Source organism: Amblyraja radiata, chromosome 4, assembly GCF_010909765.2.
Source record: "Amblyraja radiata isolate CabotCenter1 chromosome 4, sAmbRad1.1.pri, whole genome shotgun sequence".
Classification (NCBI taxonomy): Eukaryota; Metazoa; Chordata; class Chondrichthyes; order Rajiformes; family Rajidae; genus Amblyraja; species Amblyraja radiata.
In genome coordinates this window covers 49306935-49323860 of record NC_045959.1, presented here as the reverse complement: position 1 = coordinate 49323860, position 16926 = coordinate 49306935, and the positions used below count along the sequence as shown (strand labels likewise).

The 16926-nt window shown below is 39.4% G+C and overlaps 1 protein-coding gene across 1 annotated transcript in view; it reads left to right on the top strand.

Annotated features, from left to right (window-relative positions):
* The window catches only part of cspp1 (centrosome and spindle pole associated protein 1), a 109429-nt gene that overhangs the window by 67518 nt on the left and 24985 nt on the right, over window positions 1-16926 (top strand). The window contains exons 22-25 of the mRNA XM_033019366.1: window positions 4877-4981; window positions 8454-8520; window positions 13735-13861; window positions 15428-15567. Coding sequence (XP_032875257.1) covers window positions 4877-4981; window positions 8454-8520; window positions 13735-13861; window positions 15428-15567 — 439 coding nt within the window. The remainder of the gene's footprint in view (window positions 1-4876; window positions 4982-8453; window positions 8521-13734; window positions 13862-15427; window positions 15568-16926) is intronic.

Sequence of the window (16926 nt, the reverse complement as noted above, 5' to 3'; positions counted from 1 at the left end):
AAATGCCTTGAGAAATCTTGCAGAAAAAAAATGTTCATCAAACCATAAAAAAGTCAAAAATAAAAACGAAAGAAATCTGACTAAAGATTGGCTCCAAATCTCTGTACTATTCCTCACACTCGAGGTAGCAATTCTTAACAACCAGCACCATTAAACCTCTGATGAGTGGGGGCAAGGAATGGGTGTAGGTGACAATGATTGAAGTTCTTCCATTGAACAACACAACGTGCACAATGTTGTGAAGAACATAAAGGCACTTTTGGCAAGAGATTGCCAAGAAGATGTTTGCACATCCTCCATGAATGCTTGCAGTTTTCGTTGACTGATACAGATTTTTACTTTAATTGTTGAACCAGACTTGTGTATTGGGGGCTTACCAGTGTGAGTTTTATATTATTATTTTTTTTTTTAAATTTAATTTATTTTTTTTTAAATTGGAGAATTGGAAGAGCAAATATGTAAGGAGATTGCAGATATTAGTAGTAAGCACAAGGTAGTGATTGTGGGAGATTTCAATTTTCCACACATAGACTGGGAAACACATTCTGTAAATGGGCTGGATGGGTTAGAGTTTGTAAAATGTGTGCAGGATAGTTTTTTGCAGCAATACATAGAAGTACCTACTAGAGAAGGGGCGGTGCTGGACCTCCTGTTAGGAAATGAGACGGGTCAGGTGGCAGAGGTATGCGTTTTGGGGAACAGTTCGGGACCAGTGATCACAACACCATTAGTTTCAATATAATTATGGAGAGGGTCAGAACTGGACCTAGGGTTGAGATTTTTGATTGGAGAAAGGCTAACTTTGAGGAGATGCGAAAGGATTTAAAAGGAGTAAATTGGGACAGTTTGTTTTATGGGAAAGATGTGGAAGAGAAATGGAGGACATTTAAAGGTGAAATTTTAAGAGTACAGAATCTTTATGTCCCTGTTCGGTTGAAAGGAAATAGTAAAAATTGGAAAGAGCCATGGTTTTCAAGGGAAATTGGACACGGTTTGGAAAAAGAGAGAGATCTACAATAATTATAGGCAGCATGGAGTAAATGAGGAGCTTGAGGAGTATAAAGAATGTAAAAAGAATCTTAAGAAAGAAATTAGAAAAGCTAAAAGAAGATGTGAGGTTGCTTTGGCAAGTAAGGTGAAAGTAAATCCAAAGGGTTTCTACAGCTATATTAATAGCAAAAGGATAACGAGGGATAAAATTGGTCCATTAGAAAGTCAGAGTGGACAACTATCTGCAGAGCCAAAAGAGATGGGGAAGATATTGAACAATTTCTTTTCTTCGGTATTCACCAAGGAGAAGGATATTGAATTATGTGAGGTAAGGGAAACAAGTAGAGTAGCTATGGAAACTATGAGATTCAAAGAAGAGGAAGTACTGACACTTTTGAGAAATATAAAAGTGGATAAGTCTCCAGGTCCGGACAGGATATTCCCTAGGACATTGAGGGAAGTTAGTGTAGAAATAGCAGGGGCTATGACAGAAATATTTCAAATGTCATTAGAAACGGGAATAGTACCGGAGGATTGGCGTACTGCGCATGATGTTCCATTGTTTAAAAAGGGGTCTAAGAGTAAACCTAGCAATTATAGACCTGTTAGTTTGACGTCAGTGGTGGGCAAATTAATGGAAAGGATACTTAGAGATAATATATATAAGCATCTGGATAAACAGGGTCTGATTAGGAACAGTCAACATGGATTTGTGCCTGGAAGGTCATATTTGACTAATCTTCTTGAATTTTTTGAAGAGGTTACTCGGGAAATTGATGAGGGTAAAGCAGTGGATGTTGTATATATGGACTTCAGTAAGGCCTTTGACAAGGTTCCTCACGGAAGGTTGGTTAAGAAGGTTCAATGGTTGGGTATTAATGGTGGAGTAGCAAGATGGATTCAACAGTGGCTGAATGGGAGATGCCAGAGAGTAATGGTGGATGGTTGTTTGTCAGGTTGGAGGCCAGTGACTAGTGAGGTGCCACAGGGATCTGTGTTGGGTCCACTGTTGTTTGTCATGTACATCAATGATCTGGATGATGGTGTGGTAAATTGGATTAGTAAGTATGCAGATGAAACTAAGATAGGTGGGGTTGTGGAAAATGAAGTAGATTTTCAAAGTCTACAGAGAGATTTATGCCAGTTGGAAGAGTGGGCTGAAAGATGGCAGATGGAGTTTAATGCTGATAAGTGTGAGGTGCTACATCTTTACAGGACAAATCAAAATAGGACGTACATTGTAAATGGTAGGGAATTGAAGAATGCAGGTGAACAGAGGGATCTGGGAATAACTGTGCACAGTTCCCTGAAAGTGGAATCTCATGTAGATAGGGTGGTAAAGAAAGCTTTTGGTGTGCTGGCCTTTATAAATCAGAGCATTGAGTATAGAAGTTGGGATGTAATGTTAAAATTGTACAAGGCATTGGTGAGGCCAATTCTGGAGTATGGTGTACAATTTTGGTCGCCTAATTATAGGAAGGATGTCAACAAAATAGAGAGTACAGAGGAGATTTACTAGAATGTTGCCTGGGTTTCAGCAACTAAGTTACAGAGAAAGGTTGAACAAGTTAGGGCTTTATTCTTTGGAGCGCAGAAGGTTAAGGGGGGACTTGATAGAGGTCTTTAAAATGATGAGAGGGATAGACAGAGTTGACGTGGATAAGCTTTTCCCACTGAGAGTAGGGAAGATTCAAACAAGGGGACATGACTTGAGAATTAAGGGACAGAAGTTTAGGGGTAACATGAGGGGGAACTTCTTTACTCAGAGTGGTGGCTGTGTGGAATGAGCTTCCAGTGAAGGTGGTGAAGGCAGGTTCGTTTTTATCATTTAAAAATAAATTGGATAGTTATATGAACGGGAAAGGAATGGAGGGTTATGGTCTGAGTGCAGGTATATGAGACAAGGGGAGAATATGTGTTCGGCATGGACTAGAAGGGTCGAGATGGCCTGTTTCCGTGCTGTAATTGTTATATGGTTATATGGTTATTAGAAGCATATACATATAATATCCAAAACACGAGTTGCGTACCAATTGCATATATACAAAGCTTCTATTTTTTATTTAAATTTTTTTTTTGAAAGATAGAACTATAGAGAGAAAAGAAATAAGAGGAAAAAAAAGGGAAACTATAAACTAATAGAGAGGGGAAAGAGAAAACAAAGGAAATTATCAATAACACAATTTTGGAGATAGGTCCGTAGATTATAAAGTATAATTATTCATCTAATCCTGGACTCAAGTTTCAGTCCAGCTGCCGTGTTGAACCAATTTACCCTTTTAGAAAATCAATAAATGGAGACCATATTCTAGCAAATGGTTCTGATTGTCAATTAAGACAAGTCTAATTTTTTCCAAGTGTAAGGTCTCAGACATTTCCGTAATCCAAATTTTAATTGTGGGGGTTGTTGGATTTTTCAAAAATTTTAGTATTCATTTTTTCCCAGTTATACTATAATCAAGAAAATTTATTTGATTTATTGTAAGTTTTATACTTTGTTCCGATATTCCTAATATTATTAGTTTTGGATCAGGATCCAATTGAATATTTACAACTTCAGAAATAATTTAAAAAATATCATCAATTTTTTTTTAATTTTTATGAAGTTTGCAAAGGTATGTTAGATTAGCTTCTGAGCATTGACGTTTGTCACAGATAGGAGAGATATTTGGAAAATTCTGTTTAATTTTGTTTTAGAGTAGTGCAATCTATGCAGTACTTTGAATTGTACTAAAGAGTGTCTGGCATTTAACGAGCATTGATGTATATGTTGTAACCTTTCATCCCATATATCTTTCGTTATGGGTTGAGCCAATTCATTTTCCCCATGCTTGTCTGTGTAATTCCGTCGACGGGACCTCAATATCTAAAAGGATATTATAGATGTGGGATATTAATTTATCTGCATTAGGATGTTTATTCAAACATTCATCAAGGATTTCTGGATCTCTAATTCTATATTCTTGTGTATGTGATTTTACATAATCTCTAAATTGCAAATATCTAAAAAAATTATTTGGGTGTAGTCCATAATTCTGTTGTAGCTCTTGAAATGAAAGAAAAATACCTTTTCGGTAATTCCATGGGTTTTCCATTGTGCAAAACTTTTATCTAACACAGAAGGTTTAAATGAAGGGTTATTTACAATAGGGAGAAGGAGTGATAAATTATCCAATTTAATTGTTTTTTAATTGTTTCCAAGTTCGTATACCATTATATATTATCGGATTTCCACTATAAGTTTTAAAATTCAATTTGATAGGGGCTAACAAAATCGAGCCAATTTCAAAAGGTAACCAATCTTCCTTTTCCATCGTTAACCAATCTGGTTGTTGATCCATATCCTCCAACCAGAAGGTCATATTTTTAATATCAACTGCCCAAAAATATAATAAAAAATTTGGTAAGACTAATCCTCCATTCATCTTGGATTTACACAAATGTTTTTTACTTATTCTGTGGTTCTTGTTATCCCAAATAAAGCTTGTAACAATAGAGTCAAGTTAAAAAAAACAAAAACATTTTGGAAGATATATCGGAATTGATTGAAATAAGTACAGTAGTTGTGGAAGGAAAATCATTTTTATGGCATTAATTCTACCAAGCATTGAAATGGGGAGTGTTTTCCAATACTGAATATTCTTATGTAGTTTATTAAGTAAAGGAGGGAAGTTTAATTTAAATAAAGAAGTATATTTCTTAGTCACATAAATTCCAAGAATTTAAATTTTTCATAGACTATTTTAAAAGGAGATTGTTGCAATATATGTGGGTTTAATTCCGTTATTGGCATAATTTCACTTTTATTCCAATTAATTCTATATCCCGAGAATATTATTTTTATGAAAATAAATTAATAGACTGGAGTAAAATATCTGTATTTCAGAGAACACCTTCTCCACCAATTCCAACTGTGAAGAACAAACAGGTTACAGATCCAAGAGCTGATTTGCCTCCTTCTTCAAATGGCTCCATCCATGAATTAGACATAGTGAGTTTCTTCTATTCTTCTACCAATATGAGAAACAAAATTACAACATTTAATATTATTTCTGCTTTTCAAGTTGATCCAAGTGAAGTCTTAATTTTTCTTTTGTAATCTTAATGATAAAAAATCGAAGTTTAGATTAGACAGATAGGATTGTTTTTTTTTTAAAGTACAGTTATTTCAACTTTTGGAACCAGGATGAGGGATATTTAGCTCTTAGGGCTAAGGGAATCAAGGGATATGGGGAAAAAGACGGAACGGGGTATTGATTTTGGATGATCAGCCTTGATCATACTGAATGGTGGTGCTTGCTCGAAGGGTCGAATAGTTCAGACAATCAAACAATTCTAGTTGTACTCTGCTGGACCACGCAGGTCATTCAGAGGATTGCGTCTTGGTCAGCTTTGTCTTGTGCACACACTGAATTCCTCAGATAGGCAGACTTTCAGAAGCTTCAGCTTTGAGGAGAAAGCTTAGAACTAAATTAGAATGAAAAGGCACAGTGCATCACTGAAGTAAAATTTCATGACCCTGATTTGACCTATTTTAGAGTTGTGGCAAGGGTGGAAACTTGATTTGAAGAGCTTCAAAAATGAAGTGCAGGGGAAATGGACATGGATTTTGGAGTGGAATGCGTATTTAAAATGTGGTTACTAGTTTAATGACAAGAAGGAAGCTTTTTGTTACTGCAGAGATATAATGCTGGTTTAGTCGGACAGTGATATATATAAAGAGTGGAAAGAAAGTTGCTCAAGAGGATGAACTTGAAGTAAGTGTGGTCTTGCCAGATTTCGTTGTATGTGGATAAAAGCAAGAATGCAATGGAGAATTGAGTTGTAGGGAATGAAAAGAAACAGAAATGCTAAGTGAAAAGATATTTAACAAAAGAGTTACAAATAACACAAAGTGAAATTGTGAAGAGTTTTATCAGTAATTTCTTGTGGGAGTTGGAGGAAAGGTGTAAATATGCAGTGCATGAGGAGTCTAGTTAGACCTGAAATGAAATCTTACAGATGCCAAAGTTATCATAAAGATACCAAAGTTCAGTAGCTTGATTATCACAGAAAAATCATTTTACGAAGCTGGGAGAATTTTTAGAATGCTTGATCTCTTTTGTAGATGTGGTTGTTTTTTCAATTTTCTGAGTTGAAGAGATCATGGGAAAAAAAAAACAGAGTTCTGGAACAAGATAATTAATCCTTACCTTTTTGTTGCTTATATGGGAACAAATCATACAGTAAGAGCCGTTAGAATTTCTGAAAAACTACCTGGAATCCAGATTAAGGATTACTACCATGGAATAATGATAGGTGAATAGAGCAAACTATGTACAATGAAGCAGAATTCCAGAAAAATATGGTCTAACCTTGAAATTAGAATTGGCCTGTTGATGGCTGATTTCAGAATGAACTTCTTTGCACAAAGGGTAGTGGAAGTATGGGGAACTTTTCCTCTAAAAAAGTAATGAGACTAAACCAATTATAAATTTTAAAACATTTCCCAGGCTATTTTTCCCTCTTATATCTTTCACTACACCTCTCCATCTCCCCAAAATTCCCAAAACAAAGCAACCAATTGGAATATGTTTGTGGATTTTTGGTTGAGAAATTGGGCATTATAGCCCAAGAGATCTCTAATTGTGCCTTTGACTAGAGTGCATACTTATAACATAAAATGCATCAGATGCAGGTTATGTTTGGTGAAATGGAAAACTCTGAATGTCTGCTTCTGGTCCCACAAGCTTAGCCTTCCTAATGTTCCATATTGACTCCAGTTGCTCTCAAGTTTTAGAGATCCTGAGCTTGAGTTTAGTCAGCTGCCAATATTTTTTACATTTGTTGTGCCCCCAGGACACAGGAGGTGTCCTGAAATGTTTTAAGTGGCATTGGAAGTGTAGGCTATGTCTATTTCCTAGGATAAAAGGGCCAAGTGATAACTATAATTCTGAAAGCAGTTAAAGATTTTGTTTTGAAATGTCATATCAATGTCATTGTGGCAGTGGAGATTAACATATTATTAAAAATCTGCAGGTTCTAGAGCTCATATCCAGTCTGGCAGGCTGACCTCTAGCGTGCTGCCAGGCCCTAGCTCGTGGCCACCACCTCATATCTGCCGCTTGACTATGACCTCGGAGACGAACATCAGACCATCATCTCCTAGATTGTTACCAATCTCATCACCTCTGGCGATCTCCCCACCACAGCCTCCAAACTTATAGTTCTCCAGCCCCGTACTGCCTGCTTCCACCTCCTGCTCAAAATCCACAAACAGGACTGCCCTGGCAAACCCATCATTTCTACCTGTTCCTGACACAAAGATGGAACTGAGGAAGTAATCCCATAAGGATCAAGTTCCTCTGGTCCTCAATTGTCACCACATCAGCCTCTGTATCCAACAATTTCTGCCACCTCAGTCTCATTTTCCCATTCCCACCCCTTTCTGCCTTCTGCAGAGACTGCTCCTTCTGCAATTCCTTAGTTCACTCCTCCCTTCTCACCCAAACCACCCCCTCCTCAGATACTTCCCCCTGCAACCGCAGGACACGTAACAACTGTTCCTACACATCCTCTCTCACATCCATCAAGGGACCCCAGCAGTCCTTCCAGGTTCATGTTCACTTCCTCTAAACTTAACCTCATCTACTGCATCCAGTGTTTCTGATGTGGCCTCTTTACATCAGCGAGACCAAGCATAGACTTGGCGATCATTTCGCTGAACACTTGCACTCAGTCCACAAGGCCTACTGGATCTTCTGGCTGCAACCTCACCTTCCATTTCCCATACTTGACCTTTCTGTCCTGGCCTCATCCATTGCCAGAGTGAGACCACATACAAACTGGAAGAACAGCACCTCATATTCCACTTGCATAGTTTATAACCTGATGGTATGAAATTCTCCAATTTTAGCTAACTAACAAACTACAGCACCCCATGATTCTCACCCCCTCCCCACACCTTTTCATCTCTGGCTTTTGTCCAACCATCTGTCTATCAAAAAATCTTCTTACTTTACACAGAGAGTGGTGAATCTGTGGAATTCTCTGCCACAGAAGGTAGTTGAGGCCAGTTCATTGGCTATATTTAAGAGGGAGTTAGATGTGGCCCTTGTGGCTAAAGGGATCAGGGGGTATGGAGAGAAGGCAGGGATGGGATACTGAGGGATGATCAGCCATGATCATATTGAATGGCGGTGCAGGCTCGAAGGGCCTACTCCTGCACCTATTTTCTATGTTTCTATGTTTATCCTCCTGTAACTCACTGGGGTTTGTACTGCCCCTTATTCTTTCCAGCTTCCTCCACTCCCACCACCACAATCAGTCTGAAGAAGGATCTCGACCCACAACGTCTCCAGAGACATTGCCTGACTTGTTACTAGCACTTTGTTTTTTTTTTAATGTTGTAAACACTATTTATTTTCCTTAAATTTTTGGTTTATACTTATCAAACTTCCTTGGAAAATATTTTTGTTTCATAGCAACATCCACATTCTGGGACCAAGTCACCGCCTGTTCCAGCTCGACGAAACCAACTTCGAGCAAATGGTAATATTGGTCAAGAGGATTATATTCATGTTTGTCCTGGTGCTGTTTCAATGTATTTAGGTATTAGATAATATCATCATGACATTTATCCATGGCCTTTCCGAGGAATTGTGAGGGGTTGTACTTTGGGAGGTAGAATGTAAGGGGAAAGTATCCAGTTAATGACAAGAAGCTTAACAGCACTTGTGTACAGAGGGTTCTTGGGGTCCATGTCCACAGCTCCCTCAGAGTGGTAACCAAAGTAGATAGCGGTAAAGAAGGTGAAGGGTATGTTGACTTCATCGGTCGGGGTATTGAGTTTAAGAATCAGGAAGTCATGTTGCAGCTTTATAGGACATCGGTTAGGCTGCCTCTGGAGTATTGTATGCAGTGTTGGTCACCCCATTGCAGGAAAAATGTAGAGGCTTTAGAGAGGGTGCAGAAGATGTTTATCAGAATGCTGTCTGGATTAGAGGCTATTAGATAATCGGCTAAATCAGCTGTTAAAAGGATTTGGATAGTTTTCTCTGGCCTGTTGGAGATTCAGAGGAAACCTGATAGAAGAATATAAAAATTGCAAAGCCCCTGGAACCGCAGGAGGTGGAACAACCTGTTCTTATACCTCAGCCCTTGACTCCATCCACAGACCCCGACAGTCCTTTTAGGTGAGAGAGAGAAAGGTTCACATGCACCTCCTCTAACTTTGATCTATTACACCCGGTGTTGCCGATGTGGGCTCCGGTAGCGAGACTTGTTTCACGTCCCCCGAACAAAAAGTCAGTTAACCAGATCCACAGTTCACAACGATGTATCCCTCTTGGGATTACACCATTCCTAGCCAACAATGGGCCTATCAGGGAACCTCCCTGCATGAGGTAAAATGTTGCCAAACCTGTTTTGTTCTGGTCGCTTGTTTTCAGTCCCCCTCCCTACTTACAATCAGTAAGTATGAAGAAGAATCCTGACCTGAAACATCTTCTATCTATTTTTTCCAGAGATGCTGGCTGACCTACTGAGTTATCCAACATGTTGTGTCTACATACAATATTTGGTTGTACATTTAAAGTTTAGATTCTTTAAATTATTACTTTTATTGCTGTTGTCAACATGTTTGTGGCACAGTAAAGTGAATGGGCAAAACTGTGCCAAGAATTCTAGAAGATAGACTTCAATGTGATAAATTGTGAGATCATTAACTCTGATCCTTAAAATGGGTAGATAGTATTCTTTAAATGATGAAAGCAAGGAAATGTGGAGGAGATTTAGGGGGTCTGACGTCAGATGTAGGCATCACATTGGAGATTGTCCTTGGAGTAAATGGCTAAAGAGATTCACCAGAATATCGTGGCCAAAAGGTTTAAAGCATGAGGACAGTTTTCAGAATCAAACTGTCCTCATGAATCAAAAGAATAAAGAGTGATGGTATTTTAAGATGTCATAAAGTTGCCTGAGAAACTATTTCTTGTGTTGAAGGTGTTGAGAATAAGATTGTATTATTTTTACACTCTTTCAGAACAACATCATCACATGCAGTGATGTAGAATTCAAATATGCTTCTGCCATAAATTGGGACCTAGTCAATTAGAACTTTCAAAACTGAAATTGGTGGGATTTGGTTAGACATGAACATTGGTAGATACAGAAACAAAGCAGAAATTGATGGTATAGAAAGTGGCCCTTCGCTCACGTCAATGCTGAACAAAAAGAAAGCTGCTTTGGCTATTCCCAGACCCCAGGTCAGTCTACAACCTTGTGTCATTTGCAGTAATAGCCAAAGCAGATTTTTTGTGTGTTCATCCAAGTGTTTTTTTTTTTAATACACTGAAGATCCCTGCCTCAGTCCCCTTTCAGGACCTAAGTTGTAGGGCACAACCATTCTTTGAGTGAATTTTCATTTTCATTTGGGTAAAATTTCTGTGTTTTTTTTTGTATGAGGACATTAATCAAAATTATGCAGGAAATAGATACTGAAAGAAGCCATTCAGCCCCATCACTCCATGCTGGAATTTGAGGCTCCTCCCATCTTTCCACTTCATCACAATCAGAATCATACAAGATGTTTACGAAGGGTTTCGGCCCGAAACGTCGCCTATTTCCTTCGCTCCATAGATGCTGCTGCACCCGCTGAGTTCCTCCAGCAATTTTGTGTACCTAAGATGTTTACGAAGTTGACTGAAGTGGCAAACTGAGTAAGAGATGGCAGCAGAACATTTTAAAACACTCTTGTTAGTTCATTTAACAAGAACAAGAAGTAAGTGGTGTTATTACAGATTGGGAGATTTTTGCTGGAGTGTGAACCTCCAAAATGGCAGCTGTGGTATCCGACTCCTAGTGCAACACTGATTTGTCTGATATCATTTTGTTGCATAATTTCATCCCAAAATGCAACACCTCACACTTCTCTGTATTAAATTCCATCAACCATTCCTCTGCCCACCTGGCCAATCGATCCAGATCTTGCTACAATCGTTCACACCCATCATCATTATCTGCAAAACCACTAACATACGTATCATCAGCAAACTTGCTAATCTTGCCCTGTATGTTCTCATCCAAATCATTGATGTAGATGACAAACAGTAATGGGCCCAGCACCAAACCCTGATGCACAGCACTAGTCACAGGCCTCCACTCTGTGAAGCATCCTTCCACCAACACCCTCTGCTTCCTTCCATGGAGCTAATTTGCTTTCCATTAGGCTATCTCTCCTTGGATCCCTTGCAATCTAACCTTCCAGAGCAGCCTACCATGCGGAACCTTGTCTAATGCCTTACTGAAGTCCATGTACACAACATCTACAGCTCTGCCCTCATCAACCTTTTTGGTCACATCTTCAAAAAAAATCAATCAGATTTGTGAGACATGATCTCCCACATACAAAACCATGCTGACTATCCCTAATTAGCCCTTGCCCAGCCTGTATATCCTATCCCTCAGAATACTCTCCAGTAACTAAAGGGCCTGTCACACTTTGGCATTATTTGCGTGTCATTTACGCGACACGACACGACATTATTTACGCGTCACGACGCGCCGTGACGTGATGAGATGCGGTGGTGTAGGCAGTGACGGGTGGTCCAGGATTTTGGGATTCACAAAATCTGCGTGACGCGCAAATGACGCCCAAGTTTGACAGGCACTTTACCAACTACAGATGTTAAGCTCACCGACCTATAGTTCCCAGCATTTTCCCTGCAGCCCTTCTTGAAAAGAGGCACAACATTTGCCACCCTCCAGTCTTCCGGCACCTCTCCTATATTTAAGGATGACTCATAAATTTCAACCAGGGCTCCCGCGATTTCCTCTCTAGTTTCTCGCAATGTTTTCGGATACGTCTGATCAGGCCCTGGAGATTTGTTACCTTCAAACACGACAGTACCTTCAGTACTTCAAGACACTTCCAGTGACTGCTCCAATTTCCTCCGTCCAACTGTCTTTCTCCTCTGTAAATGCAGAGGAGAAATGCTCATTGAGGACCTTGCCCATCTCCTGTGGCTCCACACAGAGGTGACCGCTTTGATTCCTGAGATGTCCCACTCTCTCTCTAGTTACCCTTTTCCCCCTTATGTATTTATAAAATCTTTTGGGATTGATTCTGAATTTCCCAAAACTCCTCCTGGGATGCACTTGATCCCTTGCGTTCTTCTTGTTTTTGACTAATGTCTCAATTTCCCTCGTCAGCCAAACTTCCTTAATTTGCCTGCTTTGCCTTTCTCTGTAACGGCGACGTACATATCCTGAGGTTTCTTCAGTACACTTTGAAAAACATCCCACTTGGCTGATGTTCCTTTCCCCTCAAATAACCTGCTCCAGTCAACTTGAGCGAGACCTCTCATACCCTCAAAGTTGGCCTTACCCCAGTTGAGCATTTTAACACATGGACCCTCTCCGTCCCTATCCATAACTATCTTAAACCTAAGGTAGACAAAAGTGCTGGAGAAACTCAGCGGGTGCAGCAGCATCTGTGGAGCGAAGGAAATAGGCAACGTTTCGGCCAAAACCCATCTTCAGACAAGAAGGGTTTCGGCCCGAAACTGTGTCTATTTCCTTCGCTCCATAGATGCTGCTGCACCCACTGAGTTTCTCCAGCACTTTTGTCTACCTTCAATTTTCCAGCATCTGCAGTTCCTTCTTAAACACTATCTTAAACCTAATCGAATTGTGGTCACTGGTCCCAAAAGGCTCTTCCACACACACTTCATTAACTTTCCCTTCGCAATTTCTCAATATTAGATCCACCGTTGCCCTCTCACGTGTGGGGTCTCCACATACTGCTTAAGAAAACTCTGCTGAACACTTTTGAGGAATAGCACCCTATCTAGACTCTTCAGGTGATGATTTTCCCAGTCTATATTGGGAAAGTTAAAATCCCCTACTACATCATCCTTTTCTTGTTCCTCAGTTCCACCCATATAGCCTCACTAGAGGAACCGTCTGTAATGTCACCTCAGAACACAGCCATGACATACATCTTCCTTAACCAACAGTGCAACTCCCCCTCCTCTATGCCATCACCCCTGTCTCTCCTGAAGCTCCTGTACCCGGGAACATTGAGCTTCCAGTCCTGCCCGTCCCTTAACCAGGTTTCAGTCATGGCTACAACTTCCCAGTCGCTCGTACCTATCCATGCCCTAAGCTCATCTGCCTTACCCATCAGGCCCCTTGCATTAAATTACGTGTAGTTTAAACCAACCCTTCTTCCTCGCTCTCTGCCTTTCATCTGCCTATTCTGTCCACTAATCTTTCCCACACCACCCTTCATACCAACTTCTAGCCTCTCATGTGCCTCTGTCCTGCACTATATCCCACCCCCCCTGCCAATCTAGTTTAAACCTTCCCGCTAGGATGTTGGTCCCCCTGCAGTTTAGATGCAGCTCATCCCTTTTATACAGGTCACCCCTGCCTCGGAAGAGATCCCAATGATCCAGAAATCTAAATCCCTGCCCCCTGCACAAACTCCTCAGCCACACATTCATTTTCCCTATCTTCCTATTCTTATCTTCACTAGCACGAGGTACTGGAAGCAATCCTGAGATCACTACCCTGCAGATCCTGCTTTTCAGTCTTCTACCCAATTCCGTAAATTCTTGTTGTAGAACCTCCTCCCTCATCCGACCTACATCATTTGTGTCAACAACCTCCGGCTGCTCCTCCTCACTCTTGAAGATGCTATGCAGCCACTCCGATATGTCCTGGACCCTGTAATTTTAATGAACTCTACTTGTGTTTTGACAGAGGAAAAGAGAGATATAATTAGTGAGTTGTCAGCTTTGAGGAAACAGCTGCGAAGCGAGGAACGTCGTCTTGAGGACCAGTATCAAAATGCTGACATGGAAGATGATGGAGCAGTTGCCATGGGCAGGTTAGAAAAACAAGCACATTTCTGTATCAAAAAATTGGAAAGCAGTGATTAAAGAAAATAGGAAGAAAAGAGCAGGAAAATGTTTTGTGTTTTACCATACATACTCTATTTTCAGAGTTGAAAGTAAGTCATATAATGGTCTTAACTCCAGTCTCCCAAAACTTGTATTCATCTGCAGAACTAAAGAATTGGTTATAATCCTGAATTTTATAACTATTAATATTTGGCAGTTACAGCTAGCACCCCAAACTGATCCAAATACCAGCATCTATAGCCACAATAAAAATAATGAAGAGCAGTTATCCTTAAATCTAAATCTGCAGATAATGCTTGGTGATCTTACAAACTTACAGTACATTCATCAGGATTCAAGATTCAAGATTCAATTTACTTCTACTGTATGGTTTTCTCAGCCTGTTCTTAATTCAATTTGACACTGTGATCTCGCCAAGAAGCCTTTTTTATTGGAATTTCTAGTTAATAGATTACTGGAAATCATATACTATAATTGAAGTTTCATTATTCATTATCCTGGTATCTACAGAAAAGATAATAAGAAATTAATAATTAAAATAATAAGAAATTAGGAACACAAACAGTTCACTGTTGCAAGGAGCTTGTAGCATGAGTTGCTCCAATTATGCAGTGCCTTCCATAATGTTTGGGACAAAGGCCCATCATTTATTTATTTGCCTCTGTACTCCATAATTTGAGATTTGTAATAGAAAAAAACCACATGTGGTTAAAACACACATTGTCAGATTGTCCCCCCATTTCAGGGCACCATAATGTTTGGGACACATGGCTTCACAGGCGTTTGTAATTGTTCAGGATGTTTAATTACCTCCTTAATGCAGGTATAAGAGAGCTCTCAGCACTTAGTCTTTCCTCCAGTCTTTCCATCACCTTTGGAAACTTTTATTGCTGTTTATCAACATGAGGACCAAAGTTGTGCCAATGAAAGTCAAATAAGCCACTATGAGACTGAGAAACAAGAATAAAACTGTTAGAGACATCAGCTAAATATTAAACAGTATCCCCAACCAGTGATTTTCTGTGTGATGTGTAGTTAAGTGGACTATTAAGTAACTGCTAATTTTGCTGTAAAGTAAAATGCTGCAAATGACGAAAAGGTGAAAGAAACACAAAAATGTCCAGATGCAGTAAGATATGTATTCTTGGCAAAGGGATAGTATAGCATGAATTTATTGCTTGTAAAAATTGCATGTTCCTCTCTCCACAGATGCTGCCTGATCTCCCAAGTAGTCTCAGAATTTTTGTTTTCTATCTATTGTATATTTGACTAAATAATGGAAATATGATCTTTCAAATGCATTAACCAGTTATTATTTTGCCTCAGAATCTGAACTAAATATGAAACATGAATTACTGTTAAAACACAAAGTACATGCTATAACACCAGGATAAGCACTCAACCAAGAAAACCAAACTAAAGTATCTAAACTACCTATGCACATTAATGTTATAGAACATGGAGTTAAATGTGCTGTCAGTGCTTTACCTTTTGAAGTTAATATTTCTTATTTGTAAAACTTTTCTTAATAGGAAGCGAGATAGAAATCACGTTGATGTCTTTGATTTGGCTAGACAACGTATACAGGCCCTGGTACACCGACCTTCTTCAAAAGGGCTAGATTCTGTTAATTTACAAAACATTAGAGAATTCAATGACCTAAAGTACAGAGGTAGGTTCAGATAAAAATCATAATTTGTCCTGGTCTACTTTACTAAATGCATGTTCTTCTGAATACTTTGGTCATAAGAAATGTAATATTTTTATTGGTGGTGTTATGAATCAGATCAAATTTCATGAATGTGACATAAATAGTTAAATTTAGTAATGGGGTGTGCAAATATTTTATAAATCGTCTGACTTGAAGCTGTGAATTTAAATGAATATATAACTTATTATCTAGTCAAATATTGGCACCCAAACATAATTGAATTAAAATCAAATTAGCTGAAAGGCCTGGATATGCCACTGACTGGTGCCATTGAAGCTCACCAATTGCCTGTTTGTGAAGCCTGTTCTTTTCTTTAGTAGCTCCCCAGGCTCAATATTTTGACAGATCATCAAGGCTGAGCACGTTCTCTGATTGAAACTGGCAGTCCTGCCTAGTGTTCTGCTTTTACAGCACGTTAAGCCACCCCCCAGTTATTTGAAACTATAAAAAAAACTAGATTTTCCATAAATAATTTGGAAGTGGATGTAGGAGGCATGATCAGCAAGCCTGCAGGTGACATGAAAATTGGTGGAGTTGTTGATAATGTGGAAGGTAGTCTTAGGCTACTGGATGATGTATGTTGAGAAATGAGCTGAGAAATTGCAGATGCTGCTTAATCGAGACAAATGTGAGGTGATCCTTGAAGTCAACAGTGGAAGGTTGATAACATGATCAAGAGGTCTTATGGGATGCTGGTCCTCATTTGTCGAAGCATTACATACAGAGCAAGGAAGTTAAGCTTCACGTTTATAAAACATTGGTTCCACTTCAGCTGAAGGACTGTGTAATTCTGGTCACCACTCTGTAGGAAAGATGCAATATCAATGAAGAGGGTACAGAGGCAATTCACCAGAATGTGGCTTGGGATTGATCATTTCACTTATGTGGGGAGGCTGGCTCTGTTTACCCTGGAATGGAGGAGGTGAAATTGGGAGATATATATAACATTGAGAGGTACTGCGGGAAACCTTTCCTGTCAGCAGAGATAGATAAAACTAGAGGACAAACATTCAGGATAACAGGAAATTTGGAGGGGATCTGAGGGGGACCTAATTCACCCCAAAAGTGGTGTAAAAGAGAGAGACTGAAGAAGCCTCTAGATGGGACCATAAGACATAGGAGTAGAATTGAATTGACTGCCATTAAATCACGGCTGGTCTATTTTTCCATCTCAACTCCATACTCTTCTTCACTTAATCTTTGACACCCTTACAATTCAAGAATCTATCAATCTCTGCAATCTCTGCTCCAATGATTTGGCCTCTACAGTTGCCTGTCGCAATGAATTCCACAGATTTATCTCCATCTGGCTAAAGAAAT